We start from the raw sequence: 17,960 nt of genomic DNA on the forward strand, positions 1-17,960 counted from the left end.
CATTTAGCGTCCGGTCCTTTGACATTCTGGTGGTGGTTTAGTCGCTAAGTTGTGTCCGACTCTTGTGACCCCATGAACTATAGCCTGCAAGGCTCCTCTGTCTGTGGGATTTTCCAGGCAAGAATACTGGGGTGGGTTGCCATTTCCTTCTCCAGGGGATCTTCCCAACTCAGGGATCTAACCCGTGTCACCTGCGTTGCAGACAGGTTTTTACTAATTGAGCCACCTTCAGAAATAAACCATAAAAGAAAGTGGAGTGGTTTGGCCTGCCGTAACCCTTGAAAATATTATTACTGTTGTATTGGCTAGATTTCTTGATCAGATAGGTAACAAAAGAACCTGTGGTAGACCAGCCTTCACTCTGAGCTGGAAAATAACTCTGACATCTGCAAACCTTGCGTGCTTGCATAATTAAATTCAGTTTCAGCAGAAGTGAGAAAGCTTTGCTCTCCTGGAGGCCTCAGCAAATCTCTCTTTGCATTTCTTTCTTGTGACTGGCTGACTATTTCTGAATCAATCATTGTGCTGACAGGATAGAATGCTGTGTTTTCATCCTTTTGTGTGTATCAGTTTCATCTGAATAACATACATGTAAGTGAGGAAGAGACAGCGCTTCAAAAGAAATTTCAGGAGAAGAAACAGATGCTAGGCAGCTCTCAGCAAATCCAGTGACATTGTCATGATTCTTGCTAGATACATGGACTTAAGCACTTTTTATTTTACCTGGATGAAGGAATACATTTGACTCAGTCAAAATCTTTTCACCCTGATAACGTTTACAACTTATCAGTTTCACAATGTATGGTAAAAAGATACTCTCAGAAAAGACAAAAAAGAGAAAATTTACCAGTATCACCTTACTATTCTGAATTCCAAGGCCCTGTTTTCATTTGGTGAGAATTTGGTATTTTATGACATGTAACATCCATTCTGGTGAGCCTAAAATATATCTTGACACCAAGGCCCTTTCCTATGTCAGCTATCAACAAAGTTGATATGTGTTACAAATATAAAATTCCTATAAGTTGACTAGGGAAGAAATACATGTTTAAAATAAAAAGAAAATGTATATTATCGACCAGCAGTACTATTTTAAGTCTTTTTTTTTTTTTAAAAGAAAGCATGGATACAGAAAACCCTTGGATTTAAGCTTATTTTATTTCTTGTACTCCATTGAAATTATTATTAAGGATGCTTAAATTGTACTGTGTTTGGTCAGCAAAAACGTTTTGAAGTTAACTTTTTTTCAGTTTTACTATTTTTTTATTGAAGCGTAGCTGATTTGCAATGTTATGTTGATTTCTGCTGTACAGCAAAGTGATTCAGTTATATACACACACAAATCTTTTAAAAATATTCTTTTCCATTATGGTTTATCATAGGATACTGAATATGGTTCTCTGCACTATATGGTAGGACCTTGTTGTCTGTCCATTGTCTACATTAAAGCTTATTTCTAAGCTAATTCTGTCCCTCCCCCGACCCCAACCCCCTTTGGCACCCACCGGCCTGTTCTCTATGTCCATGATTCTGTTTCATAAATAAGTTCATTTGTATCACATTTTTGATTCTACATATAAGTGATCTCATACAGTATTTGTCTTTCTCTTTCTGACTTACTTCACTTAGTATGATACTTGAAGTTAGCTTCTGTTGTGGGCTAAATTGTGCTCCCCTAAATTCCTAAGTTGAAACTCTAGCCCCCAATACGGCTGTATTTGGAGAGGGGCGATAATTAAGTTTAAATGCGGTCATAAGGATGGCTCCTAATCTGATATTACTGGTGTCTTTACAAGAAAGACGTGGGGAGTGAGCATGTACAAAGAGAAGGCCACCTGAGCACATACAGGAAAGGTGCCATCCGTAAGTCAAGGATTTGAGGGGCCTCCGGAGAAGCCATGCGAAACCTGCTAGCACCTTGGTCTTGGACTTCCAGCCTCCAGAACTGTGAGAAAATACATTTCTGTTACGGAGGCCACCTGTCTGTGGTTTTCTGCTCTGGCAGCCCTGGCAGAATAATACGATTCCCGAGTCCTTCTTGATATGATCCTGGCAGTTATTTGATGGCTTCTTTGCTATCTGGTGGACAAGATGCTTTAGCTCATCTGTCATCTTATCTGTTTCCTGCCCCGGACCCAGAGGAGGCATTTCTTCAAAAAGCACTGACTTCTTCAGAGGTGTGGTGTTTCAAGATTATAATCTGGGCACAAGAGGGACCCTTTGCCACATGGCTTGTCATTGTTCCTAGGCCTTTTCAGTGAAACGCGGGAATATGTATTTTAAAGGTAAATTTCTTGATGCTTTCATAATGATAGTTTAAGTCAAGATTGCAAAGTTTTACTTAAGCTCCTCTTTACTATGTCTGTATCTATTTTCATCTTCACTAAAAACATCCTGATTTTCAAGGATACAGTATAGAATTAGAGAATAGATTTTGAATATTCCATAATTGCTTATTTTTTATATCCCATTTCATTCTCACAGCAGTTTCAGCATAGCATAAAATGCAGGTTTTAGTATTTGTCCTGTTTTTTCCTTCAGTGCACTTACATTATAAACAATATTTTTTGTCACTCTTCTTTTAATTTATTTTTAATTGAAGGATAATTGCTTTACAGCATTGTGTTGGTTTCTACCAGACATCAACATGAATCAGCCATAGATCTTTTAAACCCTTTCATTCTTTCTGATTTTTCACAATCCCTTATTTTCCACCTTTTGTTTCTCCTAGGTACTACCTTTGTATGATTGGCTCCTGTGTTCCTTCTAGTTTATTCTTTTCTTTGGAATTTTTTCTTTCATCTTTAATTCGTTCTTGAGTACTGTCACCTCACATCTGAATTTTTTAAATTCTGATTTGTGGTGTTCTTTTATGCTTTGTGTCATCTTTTAGCTTGTTTTGAAATAACTTGGCTGATTTTTTAATTTCTTTTTGTGGGAGGGCATGTCTTTCTGGCATGTTTTCTTTGTCTGTGGGGATGTTATTCTGTTCTTTATTTCCTTTTATATTATAATAACTCTGTGTGAGATTTGACCTCAGTATGTTTTGATATTCATTTCATGTGAAGTTAGTTTTTTTCCTTGAAAATTTAGGTTGAGGTAGACTTCAGAACGGTTTTCGTGGCTTTCCAGAGCTTCTCTTGTGTTGGTTTTTGTGTAGTGTTTGAAAGTATGGCTGCTTGTTTTCTGAAATTTCCTGGATTTGTTTCCCTTCCCACTTTGGTCTAGGCATTCTCTGTCTGTGTCTCTTAAATTCTTCTACTGTTGAATTTTAATTCCTCTTCCAGACATTTCTCTTCTGTGTGGGGTTCTTCCTTGGAAAGGCACCTACTGAATCTGGAGCATTCATAGGGGTCTGGATTGCTCCTGCTAATTCGTTCCTTTTCATCTTGGCTCCTTTGTGCATATCCAGTAATGGAGAGGGCAAAACTTTCCCAGTTTTAGCTGCTGTTTGCAGATCGGTTCACTGTGCTTTTCTGTGAATTCCTCTTGGCTCTTTGGGCTTCATCTGTCATCAGATTCTCCAGACATTACCCCCTGCTTCATTTTTCTCCCTCCTGCCCTGACTCTGATACTGTGAAGCTCTGTTGGCTGTTGCTGGTTTTCCCCCTATTACCTATATATTTTGAAGTTTGTAGGGATAGTCCATCACCCAGTTTTGTTTTATTTTTTGGATTTAATTTCAAGTTGTCCTATCTGGTCTGTGTGGGGACTGGGATATTGTGAAATGATGCTGCTACTGCCACCATCTTTCCAGAATGCCTCCCAATGATCCCATTTTAACATATTAAAAACTGTGCACGAGCAGGTAGATGATTGTAACAGCTGCTTAAGCTGCGGAACAGAAAGGAAAATGTACTAACTAGTACTGCTGCCTCTGGGTAAGAAATCCAGAAAAGCCCCCACAATTCTGGTTGAGGGCCGCTTCAGTAGGGAGGCTGCTGTTTTATTTTTAATTTCATTTTGTTCTCAGCACTTTAATTCTTGCAGAGTGTGGTTTTACAGATCAGAAACACAGCTGCTGCTCCTGACCATGGGTTGTGCACTCTTCTTGTTTCATAAGCAACGTCAGTGATTCCCTGTTCCTTGAAGTCAGGCTTTGACATATTTTAAAAATGTGTCTTGTTACCATGTGGGATCTTTTTGGGTTTTATCTAGCTTTGCTTTCTTACGATTCTGGTTCTATTTACAAGGGGAGAACTGTATTCTGGGTGTTTTATCAACAAGCATCTTTTGTCCTTTGTGCTTATCAGTTCAGTTCATTCGCTCAGTCATGTGTGACTCTTTGTGACCCCATGGACTGCAGCACGCCAGGCTTCCCTGTCCATCACCAACTCCCGGAGCTTGCTCAAACTCATGTCCATCGAGTCGGTGATGCCATCCAACCATCTCATCCTCTGTGATCTCTATGTTTATACTGTGGATAGAATTAAGATGTGGTCCTTTCCCTGAGGATGTATAATTCTGAGATAGGAGATATATGGGCTCCAAGTTAGACCGTTACAACTGGCCTCTTGTTTGCATTTCATGGGGCAGGAAGAAGTGAGCTTCAGGCTGGATATTTAGTACTAGCCTCCTGTTTGTATTTCTAGAGACATGAGGTAGGTGGGCTTCAGTTAAGGCATTTACACTCAGCCTCCTGTTTTCCCTTTGAAATGGAAATAACAGAAACAGGGTTAGTAGCCAGGCTGTGTCTCTTGTCCCAGGTAGCTTGGTGGGTAAAGAATCCACCTGCAAAGCAGGAGACGCAGGCTCAATCCCTGGGTCAGAGTGGTGTGGCAACACACTCCAGTATTCTTGCCTGGAGAATCCCATGGACAGAGGAGCCTGGTGGGCTGCAGTCCATGGGGTCACAGAGAGTTGGACGTGACTGAAGTGACTGAGCATACTCCACAAACACCTTAAAGTAATAGTTACAGCAGTAGTCAAGGTAATAGTCAATGGAGGACAAAGAGGGGCAGAACGCTGTGTGAGTAAAGGATTAAGGGATCTTCACTGCCTCCCACCAGCCCCTTTTGGAACAAGGGAGACACTACATATGTGCAGAAAGTCTCCTTGGGGGTCAAAAGTCAGAGAATAACACCAAGGCATAATGAATTTTGCTCCCAGAAGCCTTCACTTTGAAATCCATCTTGGCTGAGGGATGCATGTGCACCCAGGGGAGGGTCCCAGGGTAGGTCAGGTGTAGTAAAAGAAACCAAATTATTGGCTAAAGGTAAACACAGACCCGGAAGAACTGACTTCTATAAACGGCTTAACTGCCTCTTCGCCACATTCCTCCTCACTGGCAGGGACGCCTGCGCCCTTTCTCTGCAGGTATGCACCTCTGCCTTGCTTCTCTGTCTTAACAAACTGCTTCTCTGTGTGCTCTCCCACTCGTTGTTGTGTTATGTCTATAATAATGAACTTTGTACCTGTGTTTACAGTTCTAGCCTCTGTTGATAGATGCATTTTTCACTGGGGGCAAAGATTCAGGGAAAAATAGCTTCTAGCCCTTGCTGCTCCGGGGGCTAGGATTCCTTGTTTTCATCTAGGTTGCCTAGGTTCAATTCCTGGGCAGGGAACTAAGATCTCGCTTCATGCCACTGCTCACTGCCACATCAGTTCATCTTGCTTATCTTTTGAACTGACACAGAAGGCAAGGCAGCTAGTTTCCTGTGGACTCTTTCCCCCTCATTGAGACCTTAAGTTACTACTGATAAAAATATCATGCCAATTAGACATAACTAGGTCTTTGAATTATAGTCTTGATTTGACTTGGAGTTTAGTTTGATGTTGGCATTACCAACTTCCACGATTCTGAATTAAAGTCTGGTTTAATCAATGCAGATCCTCATCAGCTTGAGGAATGTGTTTGCTCTAAGTTGTCTAAATTGCTAACCATACGTATTCAGTGTGCCGAGACAAGATGGTTGCTCTCCCACCTTATGTTTAGAAACCAGGGTAATTTGTAGCATTTTTCTAAGTCTACTTTCTACCATGTAAAATTGGGCACAAAGGCAAATGGCAGCTCTATAATTTTATACTTCAGCTAATTTTTATTTTTCAATAAAACTCCCTGGATGATTCTAACCTGAACTTTATTTTCTTAAAGTTTTCCAAACAGATGACTTCTTTAGAAAGAGAAATTGAAAATGGTCAGGTGTGTCTGTATACAAGCCATTTATAGATTGAGGACTCTGGCTTTCCTGTCAGTGAACTAGTGGTCAATATGACAGCTCGGGAATCACTCTGCCTGTTTCGGAACACCAGCTCCACTTTTTTGTATTATGTAGGTATGTGCCATTGGGCAGTGGTCAAAGCCTCTTTACGTCTGTTTCCTCACAAGTAAAATGTGGTAGTGATGGTACCTAAGTCATAGGGTCCATGTGAGGCTTAAATGAGATAATGCATATGCATAGTGGATCCTTGACTGTTGGTTTAATGAATTAAAATTGAGTGTTTATGATGTACAAGGCTCTGAGCTGGATAAGTGGCATATGATGAAGAATAAAAATCCCTCCACTTAGAGCTTAGTAGTACAGATGAGGGAACGAATTAATTAGTAATCACATTTAGGAATATAACATTACAGCCACAATGAGTGAACGCTAAGGCATAGTATAAGTATTGGAGCTGTCTGTGGGGTTAAGCAAAGTTCCCATGGGAAGACTGAGTTATGATCTAAAGAAAACTAGATGGGAATGAAGTAGGGGAAGGTGTGTGTTGACCGCAAGACTGTCCAAGACAGAGGGAAGAGCGTGGAGGATGGCACTGTGGCCAGTGTGTACTTGGTGAATATAAGGAAATTAAATAAGGCAGTGTGTGAAGGGAAGAGAACCACAGCCAATGTTGCTTGAGATGCACCTGGAGCTGGAGGGAAAGAAGACATGGTCCAACCTGGGGCCTTTTTCAGCCACGGTTAGAAATGTGACCTTGCAAAGTGATGTTAGGTATTTAAATTCTGGAGAGAGATTTGCAATGATCTATTATTATTATTGTTGTTTTTGTACTATTGTCATTATTTTTATCCTGTAGCAGTCTTTCCCATACCAAATATGTTTATATCCTTTAATGTTTATTCATTGGTTGTCTTCCCCAGTCTCTAAAATTGTTTTTCTCTAAATTTTTAATCCCTCTATCTTTGCATTTAGAAAGAAAGCTGAGAAGATAGCTTTGTTTTCTTTCAATCAATTTTACTGTTTGAAGTGGAATTTGCTTTTGTATAACTTTTATGCATCGTAAATAAAAGACAATTGCCAAAATGTTACCTACTGTGACACATTTTATGCATCTTAGCCTTTGTGAAATCCTTAAACAGGCTCCTGTTTATTTGTCTAACTTACACAGGCTAAAACCTGAGGCTGAATCTGTGTGGAAAATGTGGAGTTTGAAAAGAGGCTGATGTGTGTGTGTGTGTGTGTTCATGTACATTCACGTATTTTGTATTTACTAATCTACAGTTGGTCAATGAAGAGCCAAGGTAGGAGCTGTGCAACTCAGAGATCAAAGGCCATAATTCTTCCTGCTACTCCCAAATAAGGGAATAACTCTATTGGGTTAGGCCATATAAATACAATGTCCCGAGCTTTACATAAAACCTGGGTAGCCTTGGGATGGCTCAAGGCCCACCTTTTCAGACCCTCAGGTTTGTCTTCTTCAGGCACTTTGCCAAGCCTCCTACTCGTTTTTGGTTGGGGGATAACTGCTTTACAATGTTGTGTTGGTTTCTGCCACACAACAACGTGAATCAGCCATGTGTATGTTAGTCATTCAGTCGTGTCCAACTCTTTGTGACCCCGTGGACTGCGGCCCACTAGGCTCCTTTGTCCATAGATTCTCCAGCAAGAAAACTGGAGTGGGTTACCATTTCCTTCTCCAGGGGATCTTCCTGACCCAGGGATCGAACCCAAGTCTCCTGCATTGCAGGCAGATTCTTTACCATCTGAGCCATCAGAGAACCCCATATATATATGTGTTAATATATGATATTTTTTTTTTTCTTCCTGACTTACTTCATTTCTGTATAACAGATTCTAGGTTCCTCTCCCTCACTGGAACTGACTCAAATTCATTCCTTTTTATGCATACCTTGTACTGTTCTGTATTCTCTAGCTTGCCTGCTATGGATAAATATGCGTGCCTTGGTTTTCTATCCAGGATAAGAGTTGTTAATCATATATCATATTTTTGATATAAATAATCAAAAATTGTTTCTGATTTTTTTCTGTTGTGGTAAAATATAAAATGTACCATCTTAACCATTTTATAGTGCCTAGTTTGGCAGTACTAAATACATTTATGTTGTATAACCATTGTTACCATATCCCTCCAGTATTACTTGTATCTTGCAAAATTGGAATTCTATCCCCATTAAACATTAACTCCGCAATCTCCTTCCTCTGCCCTGCCCTAGCCAACTACCATTCTACTTTCCATCTCTATGATTTTGGTGACTCTAAGAACTTCATATGGCATTTGGGGACTTTTATATTTCCATGAAAATTTTAAAATAATTTGTTCTAGTTCTGTGAAAAATGCTCTTGGTATTTTTATAGGGATTGCATTAAATCTGTAGATAGCCTCAGGAAGTATGATCATTTTAACAATATTAATTCTCCTAATCCATGAACATGGTGTATCTTTCTGTATATTATGTTGTCTTCAGTTTCTTTCATTAGTCTTACAGTTTTCTGAGTACAGCTCTTTTATCTCTTTAAGTAGGTTTATTCCTAGATATTTTATTCTTTCAGATCTAACTGTAAATGAGATTGCCAAATTTATCTTCCTGATAGTTCATTGTTAGTATATAGAAAGGCAACAGATTTCTGTATTTTAATTTTGTATACTTAATTTGTTGATGAGCTCTAGTAGTTTTTGATGATGTCTTGAGGATCTTATATGTGTAGAATCATGTCATTGGCAAAGTGATAGTTTTACTTCTTCCTTTCCAATTTGGATTCCTTTTGTTTCTTTTTCTTGCTTGAGTGCAGTGGCTAGACTTAAAAAACTGTGTTGAATAAAAGTGGTAAGAGGGTATTCTTTTCTTGTACCAGATCTTAGAGGAAATGATTTCAGGTTTTCACCATTGAATCTTATGTTAGCTGTGGGTCTGTCATATATGGCTTTTATTATGTTGAAGTGTGTTCCCTCTCTGCCCACTTTCTAGATTTGTTTTTAAATCATAAATGAATGTTGAATTTTGTCAGAAGCTTTTTCTGTATCTATTGGTATGATCACACAGTTTTTATTCTTCAATTTGTTAGTGTGGGGTATCACACTGACTGATTGGTTGAGGATATTGAACTATCCATGCATCATGAGTTTTTAAATACAGTGTTGAAAATTTGGTTTGCTAATATTTTGTTGAGGATTTTCTATTTTCATCAATGATTTTGGCCTATAATTTTCTTTTTGTGATATTTTTGTCTGATTTTGATATCAATGTGATGCTTGGTTTGTAGAATGAGCTCTGAAACTTCCTTCTTCTGTAATATTTTGGAATAGTTTGAGAAGGATAGTTGTTAATTCTCCTCTAAATGTTTGGTAGAGTTCACCTGTGAAGCCATCTTGTCTTGGACTTTTGTTTGTTGTTGTTGGTTTTGTTTTTTTAATTACTGATTCAATTTCATTACTGGTAGTTAGTCTGCTAATATTTTCTGTTTCTTTCTGGTCCAGTCTTAGAAGATTGTGTATTTATAGAAATTTGTCCACTTCTTTTATTTATTTATTTTTATTTTTGGTCATAAGGCATATGGGATCTTAGTTCTCCAACCAGTAATTGAACCTGCACTCCTACATTGGAAGCACAGAGTCTTAACCACTGGACCACTGGGGAAGTCCCATGTCCACTTCTTTTAGGTAGTTCAATTCAGTTGCTCAGTTGTGTCTGACTCTTTGCGACCCCATGAATCACAGCACACCAGGCATCCGTGTCCATCACCAACTCCCGGAGTTCACTCAAACTAATGTCCATCGAGTTGGTAATGCCATCCAACCATCTCATCCTCTGTGATCCCCTTCTCATCCTGCCCCCAATCCCTCCCAGCATCAGAGTCTTTTCCAATGAGTAAACTCTTCGCATGAGGTGGCCAAAGTATTGGAGTTTCAGCTTTAGTATCAGTCCTTCCAATGAACACCTAGAACTGATCTCCTTTAGGATGGACTGGTTGGATCTCCTTGCAGTCCAAGGGACTCTCAAGAGCCTTCTCCAACACCACAGTTCAAAAGCATCAATTCTTCAACTCTCAGCTTTCTTCACAGTCCAACTCTCATATCCATACATGAGCACTGGAAAAACAGCCTTGACTAGATGGACTTTGTTGGCAAAGTAATGTCTCTGCTTTTGAATATGTTATCTAGGTTGGTCATAACTTTCCTTCCAAGGATTAAGCGTCTTTTAATTTCATGGCTGCAGTCACCATATGCAGTGATTTCAGAGCCCCCAAAAATAAAGCCTGACACTGTTTCCCCATCTATTTGCCATGAAGTGATGGGGCCAGATGCCATGATCTTTGTTTTCTGAATGTTGAGCTTTAAGCCAACTTTTTCACTCTCCACTTTCACTTTCATCAAGAGGCTTTTGAGTTCCTCTTCACTTTTTGCCATAAGGGTGGTGTCATCTGCATATCTGAGGTGATTGATATTTCTCCTGGCAATCTTGATTCCAGCTTGTGCTTCTTCCAGCCCAGCGTTTCTCATGATGTACTCTGCATATAAGTTCAATAAGCAGGGTGACAATATACAGCCTTGACGTACTCCTTTTCCTATTTGGAACCAGTCTGTTGTTCCATGTCCAGTTCTAACTGTTGCTTCCTGACCTGCATATAGGTTTCTCAAAAGGCAGGTCAGGTAGTCTGGTATTCCCATCTCTTGAAGAATTTTCCACAGTTTATTGTGATCCACACAGTCAAAGGCTTTGGCATAGTCAATCAAGCAGAAATAGATGTTTTTCTGGAACTCTCTTGCTTTTTCCATGATACTGAGCTATAATTCTTTGTGGTAATCTCTTAAGACCCTTTATATGTCTGTGGTGTCAATTGTAACTTCTGTTTCATTTCTAGTTTTGTTGATTTCGGCCCTCTTACTTTTCCCCTGGGTGAGTCTGGCATCTGGATTATCAATTTTGTTTCAAAGAATCAGCTTTTAGTTTAATTGATCTTTTCTGTTTTTTTTCCCCCCAAATTCTCTGTTTCATCTATTTCTTCTCTGATCTTTATGATTTCTTTCCTTCTTCTAACATTGTTTTGTTGTTGTTCTTATTTTTCTAGTTCCTTTAAGTGTAAGTTTAGGTTATTCTTTTGAGGTTCTTTTTTGTTTGTTTATTTCATTAGGTAAGTTTGTATTGCTATAAACTTCCTCTTAGAATTTCTTCTGCTGCATCCTGTAGATTTTTAGATTGTCGCGTTTTCATTTTCATTTATCTCTAGGTTTTTGAAAAAATTATTTCTTCTTTGATTTTTCTAGTGATCCATTGGTTGTTTAGCAGTGTATCTTTTAGCCTCCACATGTTTGTGTTTTTGCCTGCTGGTGTTAGAGCCAGTTCCTGACACAGCTTGCTGTGGGATCCAGTGTATCCTTAGGTTGGTGTCACCCCACTGGTGTCATTTTGCTGGAAGGTATCCAGAACATGAACCTGTTACATGCAGTGCTGATCATTAACGGTTGATACATAACATGTAATGTTGCTAAATGAATAAGTAATTGTTCTGAAAAATATTCTGTGTATTGCAGGGCCTGATCTTCAGGTTTGCACAGCCAAAAAACCTTCATGTTGCACCAGGAAGATGGAGGAGAGATACCAAGTCGTGGCTCGCCAGGATATGCAGCAGGTACTTCAGACATCCAGCTCTACATTGAAGTTTTTGATATCTCGAAATGCAGCTGCCTTTCAAGGTAAATATATCTTGATTTCTGAAACTGAGGACAAATCTTGCTATGTAATTTACCTGTTGTTATTATCCTGGTAAATTTATCTAGGTGTACTTCTTTGTCTTTGTGTATTATACTGGTATAAAATGAAATTTTAGTTTTATTCTAACCTTGATAGCAACTAGACCACCACTAACTTTCATGGCTTGTCTCTGAGGTCATCATCAGGCTTATAAATTGAGTTGGAGTAGGGAGTCTGTTTTGTCAGTGAAATATATGCCTTTCTGGGGTTTCGGCCAGATCCCCCAGTATTCTGACCCATGGTTTACTTCAGTATGAACAGACATACATATGAGATTTTATGAAAATAGTCTATAAAACAAAATCCCATTGCTTTTAACTGAGTAATTATAGATTCATTTTCAAAAATATAATTTTGAGAAATATTTTCCTAACTTTTCCTCTACCTCCTCATGTGGCTTTTCTAGGAACATCATTGTGATATGTCAAAGTGTAGACAAGTGTGAGAAATAGTAAAATAGGAAATATTAGTTTGATGTTTAAGAATCATCTACGATCAGAATGCAACCTTAATTCAAACAATGTGCTGAGAAATAAAATTAATGGGTTATAAAATTATAACACACATTGGCAAATATATGATCTTTTTATTGTTTTAATCATCTTGTCTGTAAAATTACTTTTTACTATAATAAAATAGTTTATTTTTTGTTTTATAAAGCATTAGCTATTCTGTATATGACTAGAATGAAAATATTTAGATTACACTGCTCTCAAACAAATTTATTGCTTTTGTTCAACACAAAATATAACTTCTGTTGGTATTCCTTTTTTATAAGAGTATTAATGTCAATCTGTTTAAATAGTTCGTGCTTTGTTTACATACAGAACTAAATCACAAAGCCAATTAATTTTTAAAACTCTACTTATCAAATAAAGTGAATATAATAAATCAGGACAAAATTTAAGTTGAGTTAAAATGTAATTCCTGATGAATTGATGATTTTTTAAAAATAGAAACATTGAAATGTCAGATTTTAAGATGTTTTAATCTAGTAATATTTTTATATGTCTTAGAAAAAAGCCTCATTTCTATTATGGAATTTGTTCATGAGAAATTGTTGGAGGAAAATATATTGATATGCATTTTAAGCAAAGGTTTGTGACTTGAATTAGCTGAACTAGAAGATATTAACCATCCACTGAAAGTGATGTAATGATTTTTTCTTATGAAAATGATAGTGTGTATGATATGGAAAACACATTTTAGAGATAAAAGGCTCAGTGAATAGATCAGCATTACCAGAGTAGGGGAGCTGTGGATGAGAATTGTGGACCATACGCTTGAAAAGAGTTAAGTCGGACTCACGTGGAAGAAGACTTAAAACATCAATTTGAGTTTGAGAGAGTCATTAAAGATTTTTGAACAGTGAAGCTTCATTATGATTTCTTGAAGCTCATTATAATCTATCATTTAACGTCAAAACTAAATCATTCCAAGTTAGAAGATATGGTCAAAGAAGACCATGATAAATCAAACCTACTTTTTTGGATAACAGTGTTAACCATACAGGTGAAAGAAAGTGCCAGCAGGTATTAACATGTAGGGACTCAGTGAATGGTAGCTGAACATTTTCTTCTGTCTTCAAATATACTCTAACAAACTTTTCACATATTGTTGGATAAATTGATGAAGATAGAGTGCATTGAATTCAAAAGATTGAGAAAAATACAAAACCTGGAGTATTTAGACTTTTAACATGGGTTTGGGTTGCTGAAAACTTTTGGTGTGAAAGTGTCCTGGGTGGCTCAGATGGTAAAGAATCTGCCTGCAATGCAGGAGACCTGGGTTCAAGCCCTGGGTCGGGAAGAGCCCCTGGGGAAGGGAATACACCGTACTCCAGTATTCTTGCCTGGATAATTCCATGGACAGAGGAGCCTGGTGGACAGAGTTGGACGTGAATGGGTGACTAATACTTTCACTTTTATCAGTAGTATAATGACATAAGATTGTCTCTACTGGAGTGTCTGGTAATATTATGTACAACTTAAAAATTTTTTCTGTTTAGTAAATTATACCTGTATTTTTACTAGGGTGAGTTTTGCTGTTTTTTAAAATATCAATTATAAAAGTGAAAAAGAATGGGTCTTTCTTAAATATGATTTGTTGTAATAGATTTTCATGTTCTCCCTTTGTGACACGTCAGTTTTATTTAAGAATCATGAGAAGGCAAGGCAGATTTAGAAGAATTTTGCCTAAAGACTAACTTTACTGGAACAAATTCTCTTACAGGAAGAATACCTGCTTTTAATTTAATGAATAGAATAAGTAGCTATAGGCTTAGTTCCATAAAAAAAACCTAAATAAGCATTTTGAGAGATCACATTTGCTATATTAGAACCAAACAAGACACTTTATCAATAAGTAAAATGCCCTCTGTCTAGTTTCTGTGTAATGAAAATATCTGCAAACAAATCAGCCCCCCCCTTTTTTTTTCTTAAGAAGAAACAAGCCAGTACATTTTGTTGGGAAACTTACTTGACTTGAGAGCAAATTACTCTCAATTTACTTCTTAAATCATGTAAGTAGATGTGCTACGTTTTGGTCGTTTAATTTTTTAAACATTTCATGTATATTTCCTACTTCAATAATATTACCCTTTTTTTTTTTTTAGCCGTTATGTATGTTATAAAAGACTTTGGATTGGAGTGTAGTATGGTCCCTTCTCTCATGGATCTCTTGGGGTTCCACGGAAGCATTTTTTTTTTTCCCCAGTTTTCAGAAAACATTTTAATTTAAAATTTATTTTTTATTATCTTGATTGCGTGTTTTTGAAACAAGCCTTTGTATATCATCAATCGGGATAATCACTTGTGTCCATGGATGTAGTGAGCCCCACATGACAGTGAGATAAAGGCTGGGAGATTGGCGTTGCTCAGAAGTGAGGAAACTGCCAGCCACTGATCTCAGAAGATGTAAGATTATTCCAGTGTATAGTCCACACTCACTTCTGGAATTCAGCACTGGAAGTTCATATATTACCAGTGGGGTGGAATATATTATCAGTGGGTTGGAATCCTTACTGGGATAACACTTCTTTTTTCATTTAAGGAATCTAATGGTATTTGTTATAGGTTTCCTTTAAAGCAGGCAAACAAAAATATGTTTTTGGAAGGGTCCATAATTATGACCTGGGGCTTCACTATATGCTAAAGGTCCTTATTCACGTAGCCTGTGGCGTTTTACAAGATGAAAGGAACAAGTGGGTTTCCTTGTATCTGTTGCTGTTCATAAATTAGTGGTCCTGTTTGCAAAGAGATTGCTGGCTCCGTCACAGTGCAGACAATAACTGTTCTTTATTTTCCGGGGCTTAATAATGTTCATGAATAAAGCAGGGCAGCCTGAAATAATGTGCACGAATTTGTTTCCCTTCAGCTGTTTTATGAGTGTGGGATTGCCTGCTTTAAAAATATTTTGGAAATATTTTCATAAATGTTTTATTTATTTATATGCTAAAGTATGGTGTGACTCATGAAGAAATAAAAGAACTTGACAGAGAATATGTCATTTACTGTAGAAAAGCAACTCCTATCAGCTTTCAAATTTGTCAGGTTTTAAATCACAGCTCAAATAAGAGAAAAAGGCTTAGTTTTTTTTTTAATTTAAAACAATATAAAAATTTCAGCATAATTTTTCAAAAATACAATGAAGGCATATTTGGAAGAACACTGTTGGAAGCTTATGTTTTGTTGAAACATTGGGAAGATAAGTTTAAAAAGTTTTAACTTTCCCTTGGAGATAGAGCTTTTCCTATTCCTCTCATCTTCAAAAAGCTCACATATTTCTAAAATTTATGGTGTACACTAAATCTTTACTCTGGAAGTTTCTAGTTTTATATATAGCATTTAAAAAGTGTGCATTATCACAAAAGACTATGTGATAAATAAGAAAGAGTTAACATTTTTGTAGATTTCGTTCTCTGGGCTAAGTATATTTTCATTTCTTGATTAAAAGTACTTGAAAGATTGATAAGCTTGTCCTCTTGGGTTGAGATGTTAGATTTAGGACTTTTATTAAAATTACATTCCTATTTTCAATGAAATATTGGAATATGTCAAAATTAAATATCTTTGTTTAAAAAGCAAGTAACTTAAGAATGAGAATGTGAATATAATTCATGTATTTTCCCCTTTTACACTAACAGGTATTAGCTACTGTGAGATGTATAGCTAGTGTATGGCCATTGTAAAACTAGTGTAAAATATATGTATGTATCCATATATATACAGTCAAAGGCACAGGATATAGTGAATATTTGACTATCTTAATATATGAGATGAGTACATTTGTATAAATGTTACAGTAGTAAGCCTGAAGTACATTATTCTTATTATATTCACTTCTACTATGCTTTGCAGAGGTGATACTATTTAAAATTATTCCTTGGAAGAACATTGTGTACAAGGATATAGGAAAGATGCTATTTCTAACACTGAGAATTATCTGATCAACATCCCAAGGGTAAGAGAACAGGTGGCCTTGGGCTGGCAGTGTTGAGGAAATATGTTGGCTTTTCTCTTTTTCTGGAACCTAGAGCAGGGACTCAGGTAATGTAATTAAATGAACTGCATCAATATATGAATAAATGAATGAATGAATGATGCTTAGCAGGAAAATGGTTCTGAAATAAAATGAAAGATTTCATCTCTTCTTCTCCCCCTTCATCCTTCCCTTCCCTTCATGCATTTAAGATCCCTCTTGAGCACCTACTAAGTGCCAGCACTGCCAGGGGATTGGATTGTACCTTGCCCAGATTTTCAGTCTCTTCTTGCTTTTATTGGCTCATTCGGACTTCTGATCTGCCAACGTCTGTTTACTGATTTTATAAACTAGGAAGGAGGGAATTCCTTGGCAATCCAGTGGTTAGGACTCTACATTTTCACTGCTGAGGGCCAGGGTTCAAGATCTCACAAGCTGTGTGGCATGCCCTCCCTGTCCCCCAGAAAAACCCCAGAAGAAACTAAGAAGGAGCACGTTATAATATTTCTGTTGATAGCATATTCTGAATGTGATTGTATTTTTCCTTTTCTTTTGAAGCAGTGCATGGTTTAGTATGTTATCTCACACAGCAGCTACCAATGCAATTGGTCTTTATCTAACTGTCCTGTATCTCTGAAATGTTAAAAATTGTTTCTTTTGAATCTGTGAGCAAGCTTCTATTAATTATGAAAATGACTAATTTTCATATATTGTAGATAAAAGTTGCAAGACCTTAAATTAGTTTTCAGCTGGAAATTGCATGAAGCATTGGCTTGCTTTGCGTGAAGCATTATCGATTGTGGGAAAAAATTTGAAGTGTAGAACTAAGATCAGGTTTACTGGGCCAGAATTCTTTTTTTAATTTTAAGAAGTTAACTTTTAGTTTTTTTAATTCTAACTGATGAAGGTTATGGTCATATAACCTATTGCTATGATAATCTTACCTAGAAACAACAGTAACCTGCTCATAATAGGCTAAACAATTCTTTCTTGATTTTATATGAAACACATTCATTAAATCTTTTTAATGTGAGAACTGTACATTTATTGCCTGGAAGATGAATTGACATTTTTATCATTTTGTTATCTTCATATTAGTTTAATCTTACTTTTGTATAAGGGATCACAACAGATAGTTCTTAAATGGTTACTGTGTATTGAGTAAAGACCAGGATGTGTGGGAGGTTACAACTAGCTATGTTTTTGAGATTTATCTGTCCCTCTATTTCTTATTCATACATATTAATTGATTTATAAAATTACTATCTGTAGATATGTGGCTTTATTCACCCTCCCTGTGATGGACATTTCAATAATTCCCAACTTATATTTGCACTGGTGGTGCTGCAGTGAACCTTCTTGTTCATGTCTTCAAGGGCACGTGTTTCTTTAGAGTGTATATATAGAAGTGAAATTGTGGCTTATAGGCTGTGACCTTGTCAACCTGACCTGATATTATAGAATTACTCTTCTAAGGAGCTGAACCAGTTTAAACTCCCACAGGTAGTTGGTGTGCTTTGTCTTTATTCTGCATCCTTCCCAACTCTTT

At 37.1% G+C, this 17,960-nt stretch overlaps 1 protein-coding gene across 4 annotated transcripts in view; it reads left to right on the top strand.

The window, feature by feature from the left end:
- Window positions 1-17,960, top strand: part of GPC5 (glypican 5) — a 1,580,781-nt gene that overhangs the window by 29,694 nt on the left and 1,533,127 nt on the right. For all 4 annotated transcript variants that reach the window (XM_027557795.1, XM_027557797.1, XM_027557798.1 and 1 more), the window contains exon 2: window positions 11,713-11,874. In XM_027557795.1, the coding sequence (XP_027413596.1) occupies window positions 11,713-11,874 (162 nt within the window). The remainder of the gene's footprint in view (window positions 1-11,712; window positions 11,875-17,960) is intronic.

This window comes from Bos indicus x Bos taurus, chromosome 12 (genome assembly GCF_003369695.1).
Source record: "Bos indicus x Bos taurus breed Angus x Brahman F1 hybrid chromosome 12, Bos_hybrid_MaternalHap_v2.0, whole genome shotgun sequence".
NCBI lineage: Eukaryota > Metazoa > Chordata > Mammalia > Artiodactyla > Bovidae > Bos > Bos indicus x Bos taurus.